Here is a 25,603-nt window from a genome sequence, read left to right on the forward strand (position 1 = left end):
AAAGTAATTCTGGAGTTCATTACAGATGAGGTGATGAAAATTCTTTCTCTATTAGTTTTATATAGAATAATACTATGGTTTCTGTCTCTTTGATAATGCTTGATCATCAGGAAATAATTTGAATTCAATAGAAAATTCAGGGTAGTTTGCTCCTTATAAAGAAACTTGTTGCTATAATACCCAGTAAAAATTACCTATGAGATAGTGTAGACCCATGTACTTTTTAAATTTTGCTTTAGCATTAAATATGGCTGTCTTTATTTTATATGCATTGAATAATTGTGTATAAGCATGAGTCATTGTAGGTAAATGTTTCTGTGGGGTTTTTTTATGTTCAGATATTTAAGGAATGAGTGCTTTCTTAAGATCCTTGATTATTTACTTATCCTCGCCTTTCATATGATAATGGTATTGTGGAAGAGTTATATAAAAAATATTTATAGCCAATTTTCTTGAAAATTTCCTGGACATGTATGCCAAAAATAACAATGTTATACACATGACTAAGCTTGGTGGATGATTTTTAAATGTACAAACTAATTTCCTCCTACTTTTTTGTTTTCTCTTTTATCCTTTTTAAAGCCAAGTCCAGAACAAAAAAACTTCTCTGCTTTGTCTGCATATCTTTGGCTATGTTTCACTGTGACATGCACTGCTGTTCTTTTAGCACCAAAATGTTGGCACACACTCCTGAAAATTTCACACCATCTCTTGCTGGATCAGCAAGCTTAACCCACCAAAATCTGGTGTTGTGCAATGGTTTTTGACTGATAATCAATCTTTATGCTGCTCGACAGTTGTTGCTGGGACACGGAATAGAGCAGGTGGCAGATGTGCCTTGTCTTTTGAGAAAAGAAATTGTAGGTAAGCTTGGACACAGACTAGCATATCACATGTCCGTTAAAAAGACTTAGGATAAGTATAATGGGGAAAAAGCCACTCATCTACACTAAGCTCATAGATAAGCCTAAAGACTAATATTTGGTTTCTTTCTGAACATTAAGAATATAAATGTAAAATATTATAAATATATTCATGTGTATATATATGTGTTAATGTATATGTACAATTTGATTTAGATAATTTGAGAGAGGTGTGGGGAGATTTCATATATATGTATATACATCATACATATATACATCTTTCATATATATGTCACATACATTTTTTCAAATCAAATTAAAATTATCTTTCTTGCATGTGTCTTATAGGTAAATCAAAAATTTACCCACTTGTTTTCATTAGTATACAATAAAAATACAACATGTATGAATAGTTTTGAAGGTGGTAGACAAATTTAGAGTAAGGAGGCATTCTCAAAAGTTGGAAAATTGAACATTTTAAAGATAAATAGGAGTAAAACAGTTGGCAGAATTGGTGTTACTCTTATCTTTCTAAATGAGCATGAATATTTTATGTATAATTAACCAACAGATATTAGGGTCAGTAACTGGTCATTATTTTAATATAACTGATTTTCATTCATTGAGCAAACATTCATTGACAGCCTACTATGTGCTAGGTACAAGGCTAGATCAGAGACAGGTGAAAAAAGGTTCTCATAGTCTGATTTCTTTTTTATCATTATTCTTTCATCTCTGATTTTAATTCAAGTTAATTCAATTTAATTTAAATTTAAGCCAATGAATATTTATTATTTATATTATGTGTAGTCCTGGCATAGGGATAGAAGCCCTGGTCTTTAAGGACTTTAAACTGGGCAAATAAATTATAAATCTATAACACTGAGAACACTATTCAACAATATAAATCAAATGGGTCGTCCAAAGGAAAATTTACTTTATTTCTGGCACAGGAAGGTGAAATAAGTTTATGTATATTTTGGCAATTATATTTCCATACTTCATCGTTTCCTTATTTTTTGGAAAAGCAGTGTAGATGGTGAAAATTACCTTACTTAGAACTATTTCCAGATTTACTAAAGAAAAATATGTACAGAACATCTCTGATTTTTTAAACTACTTCACTACCCCTTTTGAGCATTACTGTTGACAACCAGTGGCACTGGATTTAATAGAAAGCCAGAGAGCTATTCATCACATACTTCGAAACACAAAGCTTTTATATAGAGATCAGGCCAAGGTCAAGACTGACATGAAGCCTTCCCTGTTGAAATGCAATATTAAAATAATTCTTACGTTTTGAAGTTGAATGCTAAGCAGTGAGATTAATTGTGTATGGGAAAAATAGAAATATTTTTTATAAAGATTATTGATGAAAGTCAACTCTTACTAGGTCTTATAATTCTGCCATTGGGAGATTCTGAAATTTATTAGTGATTCTGCTAGAATTGTGAAGATGCAGTTAATGAATTGTGTGAAAAGGCATTTAAAAGTTTTCAGATTTATGATCATGTAGTTTAGGTTATATTCACGGTTTCCTGAATCTTCTGCTGAATAGTGGCACAGTGAAAATTTTTGCATCAGATTCATAGGAGTTATTAGAATTCAGCTCCTTTACAACTGCTAGGTGCTGCAAACAATGAAAACCTAGCGTAAGAAATGGTTCACACCCTGCGGTTGCTTAAATGTCTTAAAGAAGATTAAGGGAGAAAAAAACTGTTTGGACTTAATTCATTAGTGCAAACTTCTGTTGTATGGAGCTCTGATTGTTTAAAAAAAATTTTAGTTTTAATTTCCATCTTTCCTGTATATTTCCTATTCTACTATTTAGCTTTCAGAGTTATCATTTACAATGATTCATTTCAGTCCTGAGTTTTGTTCACCAGAAGTGTAAGTGAGTATTATAAATAAGATTTTACATCTTTTATATACTGTATTGTAAAGATGTAATCACAGGAAAAAAATTCATGAAAAGAGTTCTTGATATTACACCTAAGATCTAAATTTAAACCTAGAGATTTTCTGCTAACTGCCATGTGATTCTACAAAATGAAATAATTTGCTGTGACAGCTTGTGATTGACAAGAATATGTGTGAGCACATTTAAAATAGGCTATCTTTTCATGTAGAAGTAAATGTCAGTGCAATGATGGATTCTCATCATTTTAATTATTGATGATTTGGAAATATTTCAATTCCATGACACACGAGACACATTATAAATAGCAGCATAACACTTTTTCTCGTATCTGCGTCAATAATGAAATGTTCTGTCATATTTTGTTTTTCAAAAAATGCATTAATTTAATGAACCTGATTCATGCATTATATTCTGTTCCATTATATATCTCTGATTTTGTTGATTTTTAAATAGTTGCGTTAAAAGCACAAGTTTCAAGAAGTGACCCACTACCCACATCACACATTCTTGCTGCTGGATCTCAAGATGATGCTACAGTGCCGCTGACACCAATGACTGCTTTAGTCTTGTTAAAGCTAATACTGGTCTTCCTGATGCTCACCTATAGAGTGACCATTACTTAATTTGGGCAGCTACAACAGGAGTTAGGGTGGGCTTTCCCAAATGTCCTATTATCATATTGTTTGAATAATATACATATTAGGTGAGATTATTTGTCAGTCCATCCTATCTCCCACTTAACTGCATATATTCAAAAGTAGGAAAATGACATTATATGAGAAAAAACTCTTCTGAGACAGCACATGCGTCTTTTATCTACATCTGCAAGTGAGACTAGATCTACAGGAATATATTTTATACATTTCCTGATTCCAAAAGTTTTAAACCTATAAATAAATGTATATAAATAGATGTGAATCTAAACACAATTACCATAGATCCCCTACCCCCCAAAAATGTCCTTAGTCAATAGGAAAGTCTAGAACAGTATCTCTTCATATTGTCAAAATATCAAATAATTGAGAAACATCTAAATTCTTGACACGATCGTGTATTTGATTATGGGCTGCTACCCTAGACCTTGCTGAGTGCATTCCATAATATATGATATATGCACCATTAGGATACATGCACCATATAAACTTTTTTTGAAATCCAAAAAATTCTGTTTATTGAATCACATCTGAACTAAAGATTTTGGATGAGATCTTTCTGTCACAGCTGCAAAGAAATCTGATAAATTTTAATTCTCACTAGGATATTAACTCATAAGTGTTAAAAATATTGTCTTTATCACTTTGAGTTGTTTGCTGCATGGGTAAGAGTGGACAGAGAGAATATCTTCCTAACTAGAGCTGAAAGAGTGTGTGGGAGACAGGAAAAACAATTACGGTTCCCTGTCTAAAGAGACAGAGCAGTAGTTAAAATGATACCATTTAGTCATTCAGACATTCCCTCGACAAATATTTATTGTGTCCCTACAATGTGCCAGACATTGCATCAAGCCTTAAGGAATCCTTACAATGTGAACAAGACCAGGATCTCATGGAGCTTAGGTTCTAGTGAGGTGGAAGGGGCAATAAGACAAATGTATAAAGAACTAAATATGGTATTTATTGACAGTTAAGTGTTAAAAAGGAAATAAAAAGGGTTGTATAAGAACAAGGCATGCCATGGAAACCAAAGGAGGCGATTTGAAAAAAGAAGCAGGCATTTTCAGTAACCTTTAAATCAAACCTTTTAGTGTCTGCATACCTTTCTTGTTACTTTACCTGAGAATTCATTTATACATTCTACAGTTACTGTTTCAGAGGTTTTAGCCTTTCAAACCATTTGTTTTTGAAGTTTTTAGACATTTGTTAGGGGAGGCATGAAAAACGCATTATTATTTAGTGGAAAGAACACTAAACTTGAAGTTAGATGATCTTGCAAGATTCTCGTTTCTGTTATATGACTTTGGACAGATTGGTCTGCACTTTAATGTCTATACCTGTAAAATAGAGATAATAACATCTTAAAGGATTATTGTATATAATCTTATTTTTCTAAAAAAAATGCAAATTATTTGAATATTAAATGTCTATGAATCTCTACTCTAAAGAGAACACTGAAAATGCCATTTTATAAACATAACTAAGATTCCAAATGTTATTAAGATCCCAAGGCTATTAATCAGAACCTGTTCACTCCTACCTTCCCAGAATAGCTGGCTAGGTTCAGGAAAACAACAACAGAAATGTTTGGTTCTACTTTCTTTATCACCGCCAGGGAAGCACACGACAGCATGAATTTGGGCAAGTCACTTAATCTCAAATCTTAAGTCTCAATTTCCTCATCTGTAAGTTGAGGAAATAGTATACACTAATATATACACCTCATTATTATTATTGTTATTATGAGGAGTAAATAAGAAGATGTATGTAAAAGCCTGCGATATTTGTGATATGTGTCTACAACATTATATTTCCACTAGCTTTTCATACAGGCTGTCACAAGTACCTGATTTTACTAACAAAGATATTTGCTAAGTCTTAAAATATATACACAACCAAATTAAAATGCCTGCTGAGCACTTGTGTGTACAGCATGATATGGAAATGTGAATTAGAGCCTTTGAACTCTCACTATATTGTGCTTTTTGCCTTGAGAATTTTTTCTAGGGTATTAGTCAAAATAAGTCCTTTTATAAAAGGAGCCATAAATGGCCTTGCTCTGCTCTCTTCCAAGAGTCATATTTTAAAATATATTTATGACCCAAGGCTAGCCTTAACTTTAAGCTGCCATAACTTATTTCAAGAAAGTTCATAGAAAAGTTCAAGGAAAGGGTGACAACATTTTGATTGGCACAATAGATAGGATGTTTGTAATTATAATCAAATTTGAATTGAAGACATACTTCAAATGATATGTCAGACTAGTGTTACTGAGTTAAAATCTAATGACAACCACTGTCATTATTAGTTAAATATAGCCATCACGCCTATAGCAATAAATGATGACACTTAAGAACATGCAGAAACAAAGAACACAAGTATTTAGAGAAAAGGGAGTGACTAGAAGCTCAGTTGAATGCAGGAATGTGACCTGGATTTAATCTATTTACCATACACAGAAGCAATTGTATTTTGAGCAGATGATATAATTGAATATAGCAGTATATTTTTCTTACTGTCAGAACATTTGTATTTTATAAATTCATCTTGCACTCACAAAATGATGTGCTTGTTCATATTTAATGTCATTAGCTATACATATTTGACAGTATTAATGTGTTTTCAAGTTTATTTCCCAACTATAAGAGAATACATTTTTAAAAAGAAGATTTTTAATAAGCTCATGGATTTGATGTTTCAAGTTGGCTGCATTTATCTTGGTAACAGAAAAAGTTGTATTTTTTTTTTTTTTCTTTTGGCTTGGTACATGTAAAATGGAAAATTACAGTGCAGGGAGCACCGAATTTATTTAATTTTATGAACAGGTATTGGCTTCTTTAAAGTAGACAGCAGCAGGTTAGAAAGTGCTTTATCTTTTTTTGTAAGTTGGTTATAAACCAAACCATGAAAATAAAATAGAATGTAGAATCTATGGTTGGAGTATAACATTCTCTAAGTGCTGCAAGAGTGTAAGTATATGAATAGTCAAGGGAATTTGACAATCCTCAAGTAGCTGGGATATGGGCCCAATCCCATCCTCACCAACATGGGCTCTTAACTTTCTAGAGAGAAGTCTCAGAGGAGAGGAAGACTGGGATAGATCTGGTCCTTATTGTTTTGGAACCCATTGGGTGTGGCTAGCAAATTTAAAGGAGGGAATGAGGTGATAAAGTGGGACTAGGACTCTTTTGGCAGTTGAGTGTGTAAGGACAGAGACTTAGCTTAGAGTACTGTCCACAAGATAGAGATTTAAGAATTCTCCAAAGGAGAACTCCAAAGCTGCTGTTGTTGATTCATGCACAGGTAGGTGTTGTATTTGGTCCTACTTTTTGTTGAAGCTCCCATGGTAAGGATAAGCTCCCATTATGTTCTGTCTCCTTTTGTAACTGGATTTGTAATTGCTGGTGAAATAAACATCTGTTATTCCCTCTAAACCAGGTTTGCTTAGGAAAGAAACCATGGCTGACTTATTTATCATCATTTTCCAGTACAGAGCCTGACACTTAATAGATGCTCAGTAAATGTTGTTCAATGGATGAGTTGAAGGACCAAATGAAATAGGCCCTTGAAACATCCATATCCCAAGTAGGTGGCAGTAGGGGAGGGAAAAGACCTCATTAGAGTAGCCTGCTTAGCAGCAAACAGTGAGTGGACATTTAGAAGGAGTATATTAAAAATTCCCTACTTCAAATTCATATGTAGATTTGTGAATGTTCTCCTTTGGCAAGGGGCCAGGGTAAACCAGCCCAAGAATAATTACATCGAAGAGAGGCTAATGGTTATGCTAATGCTTGTCTGAGACCAGACAATGGTCAGAAGTGAAGTGCTGGGATAAATGAGTCTGTCAGGAACCTATAGATCTGAGATTTTCAGCCTTCCCACATCTTCTCTGGAATTCTTTTTCTTGTCCATTCTCTCTCTCTCTCTACTCAATTTATTTAATCATTTAATCATTTATTTAATTATTTATTTATTGCTGGTGATGGTTGCTTCCTCCATTTAACATTTCTCTTTGTATTATAGTTCTTTGCATAGTAGGTGCTTATTAACTATTATTGAAAGTAAGAAAGAAAGAGGAGATTGTGATCTTTGGGAAGGTTTAGGGCCCTGCTCACTGTTGTTCACAGATGAGGCACTGTGGAGCTAGATTTACCCTTTTTTAGTTCTACCATAGGTGAGTGGGTGGGTAGGAGGCAATTTTCTAATTCTTACAAAGGTACAAGAGAGCCTCAGCTCTGGGATGGGGGTGGGGAGGGGAAGCTACCTGGGTTTTGAGATGAGAAAGTTAAGGAAAGACAAGTATAGAAAGCATTTGTTAGCTATGGCTGGTATATTTTCCTAGAAGTTAAAAGTGGGTTTAGATGGAACTAAGTTTCTTGTTTTAATACTTGGCCTACCTCTCTGCCCCACATACCCTGTGATACCCTCAACATTTAATTACTGCTCATTCTATCCACTTCCAGCTTCTGAGATTAATTCTGTTCCTCACTAAGGCTAAAACCTACTCAGGTCTTCATCCTCAAGTTCTCTGTGCTGGCATGGAAGAATTGGATTCTGTTTTGTCTTCTCACCTGGATGAAATAATGCTTACCTTGGCCATCAGTCTTCCATCACATTTCTTCATGTGAAGCCATATGTCACCTAGAGCTTCAATGTACAGAAGAATCACTTAGTATTGCAAAAGATGAGGGTTCTTTGGTTCCCTAGCTGGTTCTTACATCTTGAGACATGCTGCTTTGGAACTGTCCTCATCCTCACTTATCCCAATAGCTTTGTTTCATAGGCAAATGGATTTTGCCATAATGTAAAGAAGACTTTTCCAATGGTCCCACCCATCTAAAAGATGACCTGCTTTGGGAAGTGCGGGACTTCTCTTGTGCATTGTGCACAAGGCTCTAATCTGGCTACTTCTCACATTCCTTGCTCCATCTGTGTGTTCACTCTGCACCCAAAGGTCTGTTGTATTGTCGCATGACTCTGGGCCTTCACCTACATTGTTTCCTCTACCTGGATTATGTTCTCTCTCTTTTGCCCACTCCATGTATCCTTCAAATCTTACCTGAAGTTTTTCTTCTGGGAGTCTTTCTTGGCCACTATAAGCTGTGACAGATGCCCCACTCTATGCTCCCCCAGTAGCCTGTGCACACCTCTAATTTAGCACACACCATATTGTGTGTTGTTTTCCTGTCTTCTTCCCGAACAGACCAAGAAACCTTTGAGGTCCTCTCTGTATAGCGTCTCTAACGGGGAACATGTGGTAGGAACTCGGTATGTGTTTGTTAAATGAATTATTGAGTAAATGAAATGGGTGGTTAGAGTCAATAATGATTAAAAGTTTTTCAACCCCCAGGTTTTACAATTCTGAAGCCCATGCATAGAAATGCAGTAAGACTATGACTTTTTAGTTTCTTCCTACTCTGAGCTGCCTCCCATGATACATATTCTAGTTTTCTGAGTAAATTCAATGGAGGACATGGTAATTGATGCTAATTAATCATGAGTATAAAAATGTAATCTTTTTCCAAAATACTGAGAAAACACGCTAATATTTACCTAAATAAAATATTACCTAATATCTAACTAATGAAATAATAGTCATGTTCTCATCTGACATGTTTGGCAAATAGTCCACAAATATTTATTGAGCATCTACTATGTGACAAACACTATTTCAGATGCTGGCTATAGAGCAAGGAATATATGCTTACACTGAAAATGTATCATCAATTTTTATTTTGTTAACCATTCAACAAGCACAGTTGTTTACAGTGTACCAGATACTGGAGGTACATAGATGAAAGCACATTCTATGCCCTTGAAATGTTCAGTCTAGCAGGGACACACATACAAAAAACTGAGAAGTCCAAAAAACAACAACAACAACAACAACAAACAAATGAAGGACACAAAGATGAAGCTGCAAAGCCTCAAGAGGGATAGGTCAAATAAACCTTCTTGGAAGAGGTGACACTGAGTTGAGAAGGAAGGGAAATAGCCCAGCAAAGCAGGAAGAAAAAAAAATATGATTAAAGTTTAAAAGTTAAGAAAGAGCACAGTGTGTGTCAATAGTTATTTCAGCTCCCTGCACCTCTGCAAAGGGAGATTGTCTCAAACTCCTTTACTGTAGCAATTCACAACTGGGGGTAATTTTGACCCCTGGGGAGCATTTGGCAAAGCCTGAGACCGTTTTTGGTTGTCCCAACTGGAGAAGTACTGGCATCTAGTGAGTAGAGGCTGGTAAACATTCCACAATGTACAGGACATTCCTGCAACAAAGAACACAGAAATGCCAATACTTGCCAAGATTGAGAAACCTTATTCTACTACATCAGACTATTTTGATTGACCACAGACGTAAAGATTTGTGAATAGCAGTTTTTATAAGGACATTTTGACCAAAATACAGGCACTAAGGGCAACTTCCTTTTAGATGGTGCTGAGGTGGGACTATGGTGGAATGTGGGGAAGTATGAAGAAGCGTGGCATATCAAGTCATTTTAAATTAGAGGAATTCTTTTGTTACTTCTAGGCACATGAGAAATTGTACAGTGTCATGGTTAAGAAAGTGGGCTCTGGAATCATTCAGCCTGGATCTTATCTCTGATTCACTTAATGGATGTATGATACAGATCTAATTGTTTAATTTCTCCAGGTCTCATTTTCCTCATCTATATAATGGACATGATAATACTACTAATTTTTAAGGTTGTGAGGATAAAAGGGATTAGTGTATACAAAGCACTTAATACATTGCTTTCTATATGCTAAGTTCTTGATGAAAATCATGAGTATAAATAATATCACCAACATTTTCTATTTCTTATTTACACATAAGTGTTTTATTTGTAGAAATTCCTTTAATCTATACATTATATAAGAGAATTATTATTGTTCCCATTTCTCAGATAAGAAAGCTAAGGCAAATGAGATTGACTTAATTTTCCAAGGTCTTAGAGTTATTAAGAAGCAAAGTTAAGATTCAAATCCAGAGAGTATGGCTTCAGAGCCCATGCTCTTAACCACTAGGCTATACTGCCTATCTAGTATATTATTAATAAATTTTAGTCATTATTAGTATTATTTTATTAGGCTGCTTTGAAGATTGGTTTAAAAATCTTTATATAAAAAGTTTTATATATTTCTAATAGTCTTTCCATGTTTATCAATGTCAACAAAGATCTGGAAAGTAGGAGTGTCTTCAAAAAAACTATACATAATTTATGTTACAAATGCTACTTTATTTTAAAATTTACTTTATTATGTGGTTTCCTTAGATCCATTTAGAGTTCTTTCAGAAAACTTATTTGGAACTTCAGAAATGTGATCTCTTTTTTTTTTTTTGAACTTTAGACTACAGATTTTTAAAGTGAGTAAAGTGTCTTTGGATGTTATCAAGTAATGGAATTATGAATATACTCCTTTTATTGGAATAAGTTTTATTGGAATAAAGGTAGCACTAATTCATTCAGCACTTATTCCATGCACCAGATAAGCATTGCTTGTTTAGCCAAGTATATACACAGTGGTAGCACGGTGGGGTAAGTTAAGTGGTAGATGTCTTCACAAAGATCAAAAAGGGGAGTCCAAGATGGAACAGGCTTCCTAGCAGAGACGACTCCCAAACAGAGTCTTTAGGAATATATAAAAATTTACCTTAAATATACTTTGAGCACATTCCCATCTACTGCACTCCTTTTAGACTTTCATTTGGCAAGTTTTTTTCTTTTCCTGAAGAAATTCTATGCCATTATGGTCATCGGTGATCATCCAGGTTATAGATCAATGATATATAAGTTCATACTGGGGAGAGGTAAGGAATAAAGATGGTAAGTACATACACAGGCAATAAAGCTTATTTTAAACAATTAGTATATTATGAAAAGCAAGAACATTAGACTGCTATCAATTGAACATTTAAATGCACAGGAAGGGTTAACATCTAGTTAACTATACCATGTGTAGTGAACTTGTTTATACCTTGTAACAAAGTAATAAGAAATACAGGCTTGATTCCTACTTTCTAAGGGTTTAAGTATGGAAGCTGAAATAAGATATATACTTATAAAATATTTACATAATAATTTCAGACAGTTTATTCTCTTTCCTTAGCACCTAGCACAGTGCCTGGTACATGACGGAAAATATATGGTAGAAACAGAATAGTGTAATGATTAGGAGAACAGTTTCTAGAACTAAATTTATAATCCAGTGCTACTATGTATCAGCTGCAAGATCTAGGGCAAGTTATTTAACTTTTCTGTGCCTCAGTTTCCTTACCTATAAATGAGGATAATGAAATTATCCTCATAAAATTGTCAAGAGGACTACATGAGTTAATATCTATAAATCATATGAAACAGCATCTGGCTAATAGTCAACTTTATTTTTAGTGGACTTTAAGGAGTTCTACTTATAGAAGAGATAGTCAAAGGCAAGGCTGGGATTAAGGTGAGAGAGTGAAGCACCTATGGGACAAAATTTAAGCAGGCACTCACTCTGAGGGCTGTGTACTTGCGCCCCCCTGAGTGCATCCTTAAATTTTGCATTCTTGGCCCTTCAGTTGCCTCACCCTAATCTAAGTAATCAAAGGGGGAAACCCTTTATCGGTAAAATTGTCTAAAGATCTGGGCACCTGTAACACTTCCTCCCTCTGGCCTTGTTTTCTTCCTGTTGCAAATCTCGGGGTTGCCTCACTGTCCTTTGGTTGTTTCTCAATCTTTTCCATCACTTAACCAATTCTTTCTGCAGTCAGTTTCATCTGCTCAAATGCTCTGAGTGGATTCTGTTTTTCTTGTTGGACCCTCACTGATATAATGATTAGTATACTCTAATGCTCCATAATAACCATAAGATTTCAGGGATGTGGGGGAAGAAGCATTTATGGAATAACTTCTATGTGTTAGGTACTTTAACATATAAAAAATTTATCCTCATTAGATGGTGGAGTAGTGCCCACTAGATTCTTTATACACGAGAAACAGAAATGCAGGGAGGGATAGCTTATCTAGTGTCGCTAAATATCAGAGCTGAGATTCAAACCTAGTTTGAAGGTTTATAACCTTCTCACTGTGCAAAGCATCTCGGGGAGAGGGTACAGAGCATCCACATTGTGGGTAAACACCTATCAAACTATAAGAATTTATTAACCTTTTTCCCAAGTATGAGATTTTTTTATTTTCAGAGAGATACTAACCATTTGTCCTCCTCTTCCTCCATTATTTATTTATTGTGATGAAATACACATAACACAAAATTGATAATTTTAAACTGAATAATTCAGTGGCATTTCGTACATTCAAAATGTTATGTAACCACCACCTCTACTTAATTCCAAAACATTCCATCATTTCGAGATAAAACTTCTTATCTATTAAATTTCTCTTCATTCCTCCATCCTCTCAGGTCCTGGCAATCAGTAGTCTACATTTTGTTTCTATGGATTTACCTATTCTAGGTATTTTATATAAAGAGAGTTATATCGCTTTTTATATTTACATTTTTATATTTACATTATAGCATGTATTAGTTTTTCTATTGCTGAATAATATTCCATTGTATATATACACCACAATTTGTTCACCATTCATCCATCGGTGAACATTTGGTTTCCACCCCTTGGCTATTGAGAATAGTGCTGTTATGAACATGCGTGTACATGTATTTGTTTGAGTAACTGTTTTCAATTCTTCGGGGGCATGTATAACCTCATTAACTTCTAGCTTATATTTCTAATTCTAATTTCTATCAATTTTAGATTACAAAATGACACAGTAACTGATATCTGTAAAAATACTTTTTCTCTTCTTGAAGGCTTAAGCATATCTATAATCTAGTTTAATTTATTCAAGTTTTGCTCATATTTCTGCCTGTGTGTATGTATATGTGTGTGAATATATGCATGAGAGAGACAAAGAGATTGAGAGAGAGAGAGAGAGAGAGAGACAGTGAGAGAAAGACAAGTGTTCTTGTTTTTTTGAACGTTTAATGTGGCCATTCTGGGACTTGAAGATTATTTACAACCACTGGCTCATATCGCATATCAATACTATCATAGATTTTATGTAAAGGATCACTTTTAGGTCAAAGAGACCCTGTTGCTTTCAAGGTGAGTTCTAATAGAAAAGCATTATTTGAAAATTTGGGCAAACGAATGCAGCTATTTACAGTTATATGCAAATAAAATGTTATTTCTCATTAGGAGGGAGGGATCATTATATTTTTGTGTTTATTTGAAAAGAAAATATAATATAAAATAAATTGAATGCACAAATAAAATAAATAACTCAGGTGCAAATTATTTATGAAATGAAGCCTCTTGAAAAGAAAGGAATGCTGATAGCAACTTAGTATGCAATATACTACTCTTCTGTTCTTACTCTTACATTTTCAAAGTCATACATAGTAATTTAGTTGCACTCCCAGTAATATTAGTGGGAGTTTTGAAACTTAAATTCTTGCACACATCTTTGAAAATGTATAGGTCAAAGTAAACTGTTAATGCAAAACTAGTTCTCATTTTCAGTGAAATAGTTTGAATCTCCAACCAAAAATGTCCTAGAAGCCACCTTTATTCTCGTCACAGGAGAAGAATTATGCATAAGGTTACTATTTGGAGTCATCATCTTTAAAGCAACATAGAATAAATCATATTAAAGTGAGAAAAAGTGTTTTCCCAACCCTAAAAAACACAAAAGTTTAGGAACCATGTTGTATAATAGAAAGCAAAGAACCTTGGACCCTTTCTATAGACCCCTTCAGCTCAGTGCACCTGATCAGTGATAAAGGCATGCTAAGGTGAATTTTAATTAGGACTAAATTGTTGTATTACTCTTTCATACCCTGAACATCTGTTCCCTTCAGAAATGATGATTTATGCAGGCTATCAGAGCAGACAGCTTGCTACAGCTTATGTCACGGTTAGTGGGAAGCTGGTGGTAGCATTTCAGAAAACCAGCATCTAAATGGAGACTGGCCAGTGATATGATATAGGTAGCAGGGGGAGGGGGAAGCATGATGTGTCCATTTTTAATTTTGAAGCCAAATATTGACTTGACTTTAAAAAAAATTCTCTTCTAGACCATCTGTTGTTAATGAAGAAAGTAACTTGGACAATGAATGGGCTGATGCTTCCTACTGATGTCAAGAGACGGAAAACCAAGCCTGTTCTTTCTACTAGAATGAAGAAACTTACTGAGAAGACCTCAGTCCGAATTCTGTTCTTTAAGAATGGCATGGGGCGTGATGGGCATGAAATTACAGTGGGAAAGGATACAATGAAAAAGGTATTTTTGTGTTATATATTGAAGTATAAATTAAATTTCAAAGTTTTCGTGGCTTTGGAAACACGTGTTTTCCTTCCAAATTTCAGTGTCAACTAATTAATTGAAAAATTAATAAGGCATTATGTAGAATGCAAAAATTTAGCTGTTTAGAAGTAAGCTTATTGTTCCAACAACATAAATTACCTTAGTAAAGCAAAAATATTTCAGGAAATTATTTGGCTAACAAGTTGGCCATTTACCTAGTAAAAGTTATGTTTACATTTGGAAAATTATTCTAGTTGGTTACAATATTTTATAAGATATAAAATATTTTATAATATTTTCAATATTTAGATTGAAGCCAATGAAACCCAGCTGCAAAACTCAAATCTGCAACTTTTCACAAAAAGTGATAAGATCTAGAAGCACCCCCATTCCTCAAAAGAATAAGTAAAGTCTGAAGTAACTAAGATTCAGTTTAAAGTGCCTATGTATGTTTTTAAAAGCAAATATAATGGGCCTAAGGAAAATCATGTAAGAAACAAACTTTAAAAAACAAATTTTAAAGTATCACATGTTATATAAGTGCATGTTTTTAAGAAGATGCTAATATACCTTCCAGGATCATTTTTTTATATTAAAAAATATGGAGGAAATAATGAGAATTTGAAAAAAAATCTTTTTTTTTTTTTTTACAGAAAAGGATTTTTCAACCAATCTTAAAGCTGCTTGATAATAACTAACTTTTATTAAATAAGTATTATAAATACCTGTCTAGGTTTTAATCCTGGCTTTATCATTCACTATATTTGAGACCTTCAACAGCTTTGCTTCTCTGAGCCTCAATTTCTTTATCTAAAAAATGGGGATAACAGCAGTGCCCACCTCACAGAACTATGTGATGATTCAATGTGATGTTATTCATGGAGTACGATGCCTGGCACCTAGAAAGTTCCCAATAAATATTTGCCATTCTCATCTTTAGGACTCATAAATACACATCGAATACTTTGAAATTAATTTTCTTACTAATGGGAAAGTTTTATTATGAAATCAAGATAGGTATAAATCATTTTGTTATACCAGATTATTTTCAAAATAATTACTGATTGAAACAGGTGAATCGTTGACTAGGTGTTGGAAATTTTTGTTATCAAAATATCTTTTTTCTTCATCTGCATATTTTTGTGGTGGTTTGACAATCTCAACTGGGTAAGTGCATTTACTGAGAAGCTGGGAAGCCAGCTTTTATTTCCTTCTTATCTGCAGATTTGGATTATGAGTAAAATAAGGGATTTTACACACAAGAGTAAATTGCTAAGGCAAGTTGTAACATCTTCCCTGGAGGTTCTGAAAAATAGAGAAGATGGATATATCTTTTGGATTGTTAAAATGCTGTCATTCTTGGAGATCGAAGTGAGATTAGATAACCTCTCAGTTCACTTCAGTTCAGTTTCTGTAATTCTATGCCTTGGTGGTAAAATTGGGGTAATAGTCACTCTTACAGATTACATGTTCTTAGATGAAAGGTTGAGTGTATATAAAAATGTCACTGCTATTTTGTTTTTTGACTATAGGGAACAACTTATTTAAAACTGAATGATCAAGGAATTCTTTAGCTTACTTTTTTCTTTTTACAATTTGTAGAATTTAAAGAATTTTTACAATTTATGAAACTCAGGATATGATTCAGTAATAACTGTACTTGTAAATATTTGTCTAGTTATCACTTTTAAGAATGAGGTAAATGAGAGAGGAGGCAATGCAATGGCCTTGGGTGTCAATAGAACCTTTTGGAGGGAAAAAATTAGGCTAGCTGATTATTTTGTAAATTAAAATTAAAATTTTGAAAGCCTTTTTGTTAATCACAGGATAATGCCCTGTTTATAGATTTAATTCCAAATCAGTAATAGAAATATTACTGGCATATTCATAGGAGAAACACAAATTATTTTCTCTTTTATGATAACATTAGAAATGTTGGGATTAATGGCTATTTTTAGATTGCTAAAATTTTAAACGGTAATTTAGATTACTTAAAAATTTTATCTTACTAAGTAATATAAAACCGAAGTAGAATGTAAAGCACTCTAATATGGTGAAGGTTATTGCAGTGGGATAAGGAGAGAATTATTGAAGATGGTTGGTAAAATAAAGTAGTTAAAGCATGAAAGTCCTCTCTGAGATCAGAATGGAGCCAAGGGGAAATGACAGTATTTCAATCATAAGTGCAAAATCAAAAAGAAACTCATTTATTTTAGGAGGTTCAGTAATTAAGAAATTTGAAATGAGGGCTAAAGTGATATAATTTTTGACTACACTCTGAACTTTCAGAACTATGGGCCATTCCTTTGAAACTTGAATCAGATGTTAGAATTAATTGGTATGGTTTTAGTAATCACACAGCACCTGCCACTGTGGGGTACAGGCTAAACATTATCCATGGGTTGAAAAAGGTATTTAGAAAAATTTGTGGGCACAGGATATAAAGTAAATGGAAAATGAAAATGTCTGCTCTAGATACATAACTTTTTAAAGTTAGCATTGTGGTGGATAAGTGTATTTTCCCTCAATTATCTCTTAGAATCTTTGTCAGAGAAGTGGTATTAAGCCGTGTGAATTTTTCTATTATCCAGGATAGCATCTCTTTTATGAGAAATCTTTATTTTTTTCCCTCAGCAGTTACTATAATTATATTTATTTGTTTTTTGCTTGGTTTTCTATGTACTATAGCTAATGGCATGCAATTACAATGGTGAAGAAAACAATGAGAACGACAATGAAATGAATAAAAAAATGAAAAAGACCTCTGTCTTCTTGCTCCAGTTTGAACTGTTTGTCCCCATGACCTGAGATCTCCTCTATTAGATCCTTTTCTCCTAGTTCCTTAGTCTTCTTCTATCTTCATTTATTTTATTGTGTGCATATTCTAGTGGCTTTTTGAGAAAGAGAATATGGGAGATAAATTTTCTGAGACTTTGGCAAACAGTTCTTTCCTCTAAATATTAAGGATATTGCTCCATTGCTTCTCGTTTTCAGTTTTGCTGCTGAGAATTCTGGTACCATCCAGATTCCTCACCTTTTGTAGGTGACCTGCTCTTAATTTTTCCTCTCAGAAAACATTTAGAATCATCTCTTAGTCCTTAAAGTTCAAAAGTTTTCCCAAGATTTGCTAGGTGTACTACTAAGGTGTTTTTTGTTTGTTTGTTTTTCCAGTCTGAAAAATCTCATACTTCTCTTTACGAGAAATTTTGTTCAATTATTTCTTTGATAAGTCTTCTTTTCTGTGCTTTTTCTATTCTATTTCATGGAACTCCCACTTTGATACATTGATCTGCTGAACTAAACATAATTTTCTTATCTGGGAAATCCAATGAATTCTTTTTACTTCCGCTCCCTGAGCTGTCTCTGCTTTCTCTAAGTACCTGGTTGAACATTGTTTATTTGTTTTTGGTCCTTCTTGTTACAGGCTTTTCTTAGTGAAGAGTTAATCCTTCATCATTATTTAAAAGCGAAGAGCTAAAAGCTGATTAAAAAGCTCTTCAGCACAGGTCACAGGTGTGTCTTATTGAGGGATGGATTTCGTAGGAGAGTGCTTTGACTATAGGCTTTTTCTTGGGAGGGTGGGGATCGGGGAGGTCTCTAATTGTCAGTGTCTGTAGATCTTTTCTCTGGGGCTGATCGGTTTTACCAGATAGAATCTGCCAATTCGAGAGTTCGTAGGCAAGTGGAGAAGGGGGCTAATAATTGCACTTTCAATATGTAGATTTTCATTTAATTTTCCTCTTTTCAATAAGCTATCCTCACTCTCAGATCTGCCTAGTGTCTCTGATTCCAGAGTTCCTCTGGTTTAGCCTCTCCAGAGAATCAATCTTCTGTCTTCCTTCTGATGGCAGAAGTATAGTTGCCTTGAAAACTTGTTGTTGAGGGAGGGTTCTAAGGGTTTAACTGCTTTTTATAGACACAGTCAACTTGTTTTTAGCCTCATTTTTTAGAGGTAACTGATGGCTAAAATTTCTGAGCCTTTTGGAGGGGTTTAAAAATACAAAGCAAGTTTACTTCTGCTAGCTTAAGTTTTGATATTTCTGCTCTGCTAAGTAAGTCATTTACCACTTAATTATCTTTCCTCTGGCTTCCAGAATTTTTGGTACTAGTATCTCTTTTCTGTTTCATTCTGTCTCTCTCGTCCTCTATCTTCCTTTCTTTCTTTCTCTCTCTCCCTCCCTCCCTCCCTCCCTTCCTCTTTCTCTCTCAAATGACAAGTGTCAATCTTTTATTTAACATTGATTAAAGTGGATTTTTTAAGATGAAAAGATAATTCTAATATTCTCTTCCTACCTCAATGGGTTGTTTTGCTCAGTCTCCTGGGGTTTGTACACCCCACTTTGGAAAACATAATTTCAGACTACTTGAATAAGAACAGAATACTCCCTTTTGTCACCTGAAAGCATTGTATATTTATTGCAGGCAAAGCATCTGCAGTATTTCTCAGTGTATGGTCCACAGGACTCCTGTATCAGGATCGTCTGGGCTATGTGGCCCCACTCCAGGCCACGTGGTCCCACTCCAGGCCAATTGAATTAAGAATCTCCTGAGTGTGGGGTCTGGGAACTTGAATTTCAATAAATGTCTCCAAATGATTCCTAGCCCCACTAAAGTTTGAGAACTCTTGTTCTGGTGTTTTGAAAACTTCAAACTTACTAATTCATGGAAATCTTCATAGACTTCTTGTTTGTTCTCCTATACTTCTCATGTGGTTTAAGAGAAAGAAGATAAGTTGTATTACAGAGAAAACAGGTTATAGGAAATTAGATCACTGGTTTCTAGATTAGAACTAGTGCAGGGAGTTCAGAAATCAGGAAGAGGAAAACGTCTACAAGTCAGCAGGAAGGAACAGCAACTCTGACTTAGGAAATATAAATATTACTGAAAAATCACATAAGTATTGAGGGAATTACTCATCTATGACTGTCAAGATATAAATAAATAATAGACTTTTTCAGATGCCTTTAAACCAGGGGAAAATCTAGGCTTCCATGATGTTCACCATTTGTTAATTTTAAAAATAATAAGTCTAAACAAATGAAACAACTTTAAGGAAATTTTCAAGTTTAAGAAAGGCTCAATTCAATTGGAAAAAAGTACAACATAATATTATGATTGTGGAATGTTCACACACAAATCAGTAACTATAACAGCAGAGTTTTCCCAATAGTGCAGGCAAAAGAATTTAGAGAACATTTTAAAAGATTCAAAAGGGAGCACCTGGAGTAACAAAATTTGATTAAGGATGCTCAACACAGGTTCCGACAGGGGAGGTCATGCATAATTAGTATGCTGGAAGTTCTTTAAAGAACTTTCTATGATATATGAGGAAAAGCCCATTGATACTATTATCACTTTAAAAATTAGTCTAATGGTCATACCAGGGATTAATACCAGATTAGAAAATATGAAAGCAGATTTTAAAAAATATAGAATTGGATTATATAGTTTATTTTCAGGAGGCCCTAGATAACCAATTATCTTCTGTGTATTTAATGTGAATTTTAGGGTTATACAATTGGATTATTTTAGAATATCATAATTATTCAGTATTCAGAATTAATTTTTTCTTGAATGAAATCCTAGAGAAAAATAATGTGGATTTCCTCAACTGAAATAAGAACAAATGAGAAATTTTAATCTAAAGATTTACTTTATTGATGATAATTAAAGATAGTTCTTAACATTATGCCTTTTAATTCCCCTAAACAGTTAAGGCATAAACATGATATTAAATCTGAAAAGATAAAATTTATTTATTTTTTAATTAAAATTATCTTGTAGTTTTATATTTTATATTTTGATACATTGAATTAAGAAAATATAATGATAATAGTTAAATGGAAGGGTTTATCAAATTAGTTTCCATACATACCTTCCCATTACATATCTCTGATGAACTTTATCTAATTTCTGGATATTAGAATCACAGAATTTTATGAAATCATCTAATCAAGCGACTCAGAAAACTGAGGCTTAGAGAAGTTAACTGTCGTATCCAAAGTGGATCAACTGGAATAGCTGGGACTAGAACCCATTTTATGACTTCAAGAACAATATTTTTTTTTTATTATTTGAGACTGCCACAAGTATACTTTTGCCTACATTTACAATTCCTAACTTAAAAATGAGTTAACATAATCATTAAAAAATCATGAATCATCTGTTTGTAGTCATAACAGAGTAACTAGTATCAGACTAGTCATTCCATTTTAAATAACTGAAAACTGGACAACAAAAATATATGAGACAACTATTTTTAGACATTAGCAACAAGAAGCACCAGATTGTAATACTTGAGAGAATAGGAAAAGTTGAAGTTAGTCCCACAATTTATCCCATCTTTATACTTAGAGGCAGTTTTTAGACTGTGGTATAAAGAGAGAGACTTCAAGAAAAATACAGTGGTCTCCACAAGGTGAAGAGAAAGACATTGATGTTCTGGGAGGCTAAAATGGCTGGAGTTTTCCCTAATATGCCATAAATGAGGGAGCTATTTAAGGAACGGTTCCCGAAATTCGCTCATGGGTGTCCTTGTGTCTTTGGATAAATACACAGGGTGTATTCCGCAAAGCCTGGCACAAAAACTACCAGTGAAAGAACAACTAATGAGAACGTAAAAAGGAATCAACTCTGGGAGCATGCACAGGATCAGGCAACATTTGTGTTTTGACTAGTCAGAGGGAAGGCGATTTGTTGAACACATGGGGAATTCATGAAGATCCCAGAAAAGGTAGTTGTTATGTAGGAGAAAAGTCTATCAATAGAAACAGATCCCCAAATAGAGTTGTTAACTCTATTTGTATAGGACATTTCAAAAACTATTATAAATATGTTTAAGGAATTAAAAACATGAATATAATTTGAAGAGAAATGGAAACTAAAAATAGAACCAAAGGAAGTTCTAGATCTGAAAAATATAATATCTTAAATGAAAAAAAAAAATCACTGGATGGGTTTATAAAATTATATAGAAGAAAAAATATAAATGTATAGGTAAATTATTCTGGATAATTCAATGGGGAAAAAGATAGCCTTTCTGATAAATATTGCTAAAATTAGATATCCGTATGATAAGAAATTTTCTTGATTCCTACCTCATACCATCACAAAACTTAAAAATTGATCATAGATCTAATCATAAAGAAGTAAAACTTTAATAATTTTCAGAGAAAACTTAGGAGACTATCTTTACAACCTTTGGGTAAGCAAAGATTTTTTAGATACGACTAAAATTAATAACAAAAAATTTTAAAAAATTAAATGTACCTTATCCAAATTTTTTTAAAAAGCCTACTCTTCAAAAGAAAGCATTAATAAAATGAAAAGTATAGCCAGACTGGGAAAAAATATTCAGAAAACACACATCTGACGAAAAAGTTTTATTCGGAATATATAAAGATCTCTGACAACTCAACAGTAAGAAGATAATAAAAAAAAAGTTAAAAGATTTTTAAAAAGACATAGGAACTGACCATAAGCCCATAAAAAGGTGCTCAACATTACTAATCATCAAAGAAACTCAACTTAAATTCACATCGTTACCACTACGAATACATTAGAATGGCTAAAATTAAAAAAAACTGATAGTATTAAATTTTGGTGAAAATCTGGAGCTAGCGGAAGTCCCACATATAGCTAATGAGAATTCAGAATGATACAACCACTTTGCAGATCAGTTTGACAATTCCTTATAAAGAAACATACACTTAGCACACATTCTAGCAACCCCTTCCTAGGTACGGGAAGTCTTTACTTAATGTCCTTGATAGGTTCTGTGACTTTAAGCAAATCGATGCATAATGAAACCAATTTTACCATAGGCTAATTATATAAATAAGAGTTAAGTTCCTAGGGCATTTCATCAAAGCTATAATGGAACAAGATTGAATAAAATGTTGTTATTTGAGGACCTGCTGTCTTTACCCAGAGAAATAATACATGCCAATACAAGGACTTCTAGACAAATGTTCAGTAGCTTTATTCATAATAACCTCAAACCAGAAACACCTCAAAAATGTTCAGCAATAAGTGAATGGAGCAACAAATTGTGATATATTTGCCCCAAAGAATACTGTTCAGCAGTAAAAATGAATAAATACTGTGATAAAGGAAAGAAGTTAGATATAAAATATTACATGCTGTGTAATTCCATATACATGAAACTGTAGAACAGACAAAACTCTTCTCTGCTGACAGAAAGCAATGAGTGGTTGCTTGGGGCAAAGGATACTGAACAGCGACTGGGAAAGAGCGTGAGGAATTTTGGAAAGTAATGGAAATAATCTATATCTTGAGTGTTGTGCTGGTTACACTGATACATTTTTCTACCTGCATTGAACTGCACACTTAAAGTAGATACAGTTTATCTTATGTAAAGTCTACATCAAAATAGGAGATTTAAAAAGCAAACAAAAATAATATGATTAGAATTATAAAAATGTAAAAGTAATCTGGGCTATTTAATTATTCTTAAGAAGAGATCACTTAAGGATAAAATATCCAAGAAGTACATATTAATAGATTATTTAGAAAATCTCCTCTGTTTATCTACTTCTTATTCACATTTTAATAATAAAATGCCAGAACACCTACATATCAAATTCACAAGAAATAATTGCTTTTACAAATCATAGTCATGTTCATTACTGGTAAGATCAAATAACTAAATTTGCTATGCATTCTATCACCTATTTCTATGAGAATAAGACGAGTAACAGCCCAGTAAATTTATCTCCAGGATTTATACAGAAAAGTACCTTAAGTTACTTGAAAAGATGGGTACAAATTCAGCTCAATCTCATGGCATCTTCAGGTTAAAATAAAGATCATAATTTTTATTATCAGTCATTGTAAAATGTTGGTGTTAGCAGAGAGTTACACCAAGTATATTTTATTACACTTTAATTTTTTGAAAATTCTTAGTGTATTTGACAGTCTTTCAGTTAGCAAAAATAAAAAAATCTATAAAAACAGATTCTCTTTCTCAAAATATTCTTGATAAATTATAGTTCTCTTCTACTGAACAAGTATAACTAATTGCCAAAGGTGAAATATTTGTAGTAATTCAATGAATTAATTTTATAATTATTCATCCATTTTCACAGTCTTCAGCTTGCTATATTTCTTCTAAAATTCTTCTCTAGGTTTTTAATTAAATGGTTTGCTTCATAGGTTTATATAGTGAATACTGTTATAATATATTTTCTGTACAAATATTAATTGAATTAACTGAAGCAAGGTTTCTCATTTGAGGAAGCTGGGCTAAAAACATTTTTTTTCCTATTAGGATGATTTTAACTGCAAATAACAGAAAATCCTGATTTAAACAGACTTAAGCAAAAAGAAAGCAAGAAATCCAAAGATAGGGCAGTTCCATGCATAGTCTGACAGGATTCCCTTTATGTCCTTTATAATTTTCTGGATTTTATTTTTTTTTATATGTTGGTTACAGGATAGCTGCTGTACAGCCAGGTACAACTTTGTCCAGAGGTAGAAAAGGACCATCTCTTCCCTAAAGCCTTTCTCAGAATCCCCTTCTCATGTCTCATTGGCCAGAACCCAAACTGACAATGGAGATGGGACTACCATAATTAACTTAGATCAATCAAGATAATTGTAGCCTTCCTTGAGTCAGAAGGGGAAGGGTAAACCCCTGAACAAAATCAGGAGAGTGTGAGTGAGATAGAGAAGGGATGTTGGCAAAGCAACCAAGGGTATTGTTATAAATGTGAAGAGGTTTTATTTTATTTCTGAAGGACAGTACAAGGTCAGTGCTCTGGTACTAGAAATAATTAGCTTTATTTGGAAAAAATTTTTTCTAGAATCATACATACTTATAGCATAATTTTATAGAATTGGTCAGAAACTTTATTTGCTAAGTTTATCAGACTTAATAATGATATAAAAATCATGATGAAATGCATGTAAATTAGACATAATATATACTAATTTTCACTCATTCATTAATTCATGACATTCTTATGACAACAGATGTCTGTCAAGCACTTGGATAGAGTGATGAATGAAACCAGCTATGGTCCTGTTCTCATGGAGCTTTTAGTTTAGTGATGGAAAAAGACATTTGTAAAATAGTTACATTATTAAATGTGGAGTAGGTGGCACAAGAAAATCTTCTGAAAAGAGTCAAGCATGATTTATTTGGGTAAATACAGAGGACATTGAGGATAATATCTTTTTCAAGCAGAGAGAATAGCAGAAAAGATTCTGTGATATAGGAAACGGTGAATTCCATGAATAGAAAGGTCAGTGTATGAGGGAAAGAGTGGCCTCATAGGACAGGTTAGAGATATTGCCCCCCTCCTCACAAAAAAGTGATGAGAAGTCGTGTAAGGGGTTTTAGTTAGGAGTGGAAGAGAGGGTAACCAGATTTAGAGTTTTGAATAGATCACTTTGGTGCTCAGTGGAGAACAAGCTGATTGGGCCAGGTAGATGCAGGGAGACAGTAAGTTAATTGTCGCCAGAGTCCTGGTGCCAGATAACAGCCTGGACTAAAGTGAAGCAATAGAAATGGGGAAAGTGGGTGGATTTCTAAGATTTTTTTGAAGATAAAATCAACAGACCCTGATAATAACTTGAGTACATGAGGCGAGGGACAATGAGGTGTTAAGGTCATTAAGGATGACTTTGAAGTTTGGTATTTGATAGACATATCAATTTGGAAGTTGTAAGTATGTAGATAGATGGAAGACAAAGACTTTGAGGGCACTGATTAGATTGTCTTAAAAGAGAATTTAGAAGGAAGCAAGAAGAGGGCTAGGACTGATCTTGAAGACCTCCAGTGAATGAATAGAGGAGGCTGAGCCCATGAAGAAGACACAAAAAGCAGGAGAAAAATTA

At 33.6% G+C, this 25,603-nt stretch overlaps 1 protein-coding gene across 3 annotated transcripts in view; it reads left to right on the top strand.

Annotated features, from left to right (window-relative positions):
* The window catches only part of DCDC1 (doublecortin domain containing 1), a 277,601-nt gene that overhangs the window by 36,451 nt on the left and 215,547 nt on the right, over nt 1–25,603 (top strand). For all 3 annotated transcript variants that reach the window (XM_023532053.1, XM_023532054.1, XM_023532055.1), the window contains exon 6: nt 14,514–14,719. In XM_023532053.1, coding sequence (XP_023387821.1) covers nt 14,514–14,719 — 206 coding nt within the window. The remainder of the gene's footprint in view (nt 1–14,513; nt 14,720–25,603) is intronic.

This window comes from Pteropus vampyrus, unplaced genomic scaffold (assembly GCF_000151845.1).
Source record: "Pteropus vampyrus isolate Shadow unplaced genomic scaffold, Pvam_2.0 Scaffold76, whole genome shotgun sequence".
In the NCBI taxonomy this organism is placed as follows: domain Eukaryota; kingdom Metazoa; phylum Chordata; class Mammalia; order Chiroptera; family Pteropodidae; genus Pteropus; species Pteropus vampyrus.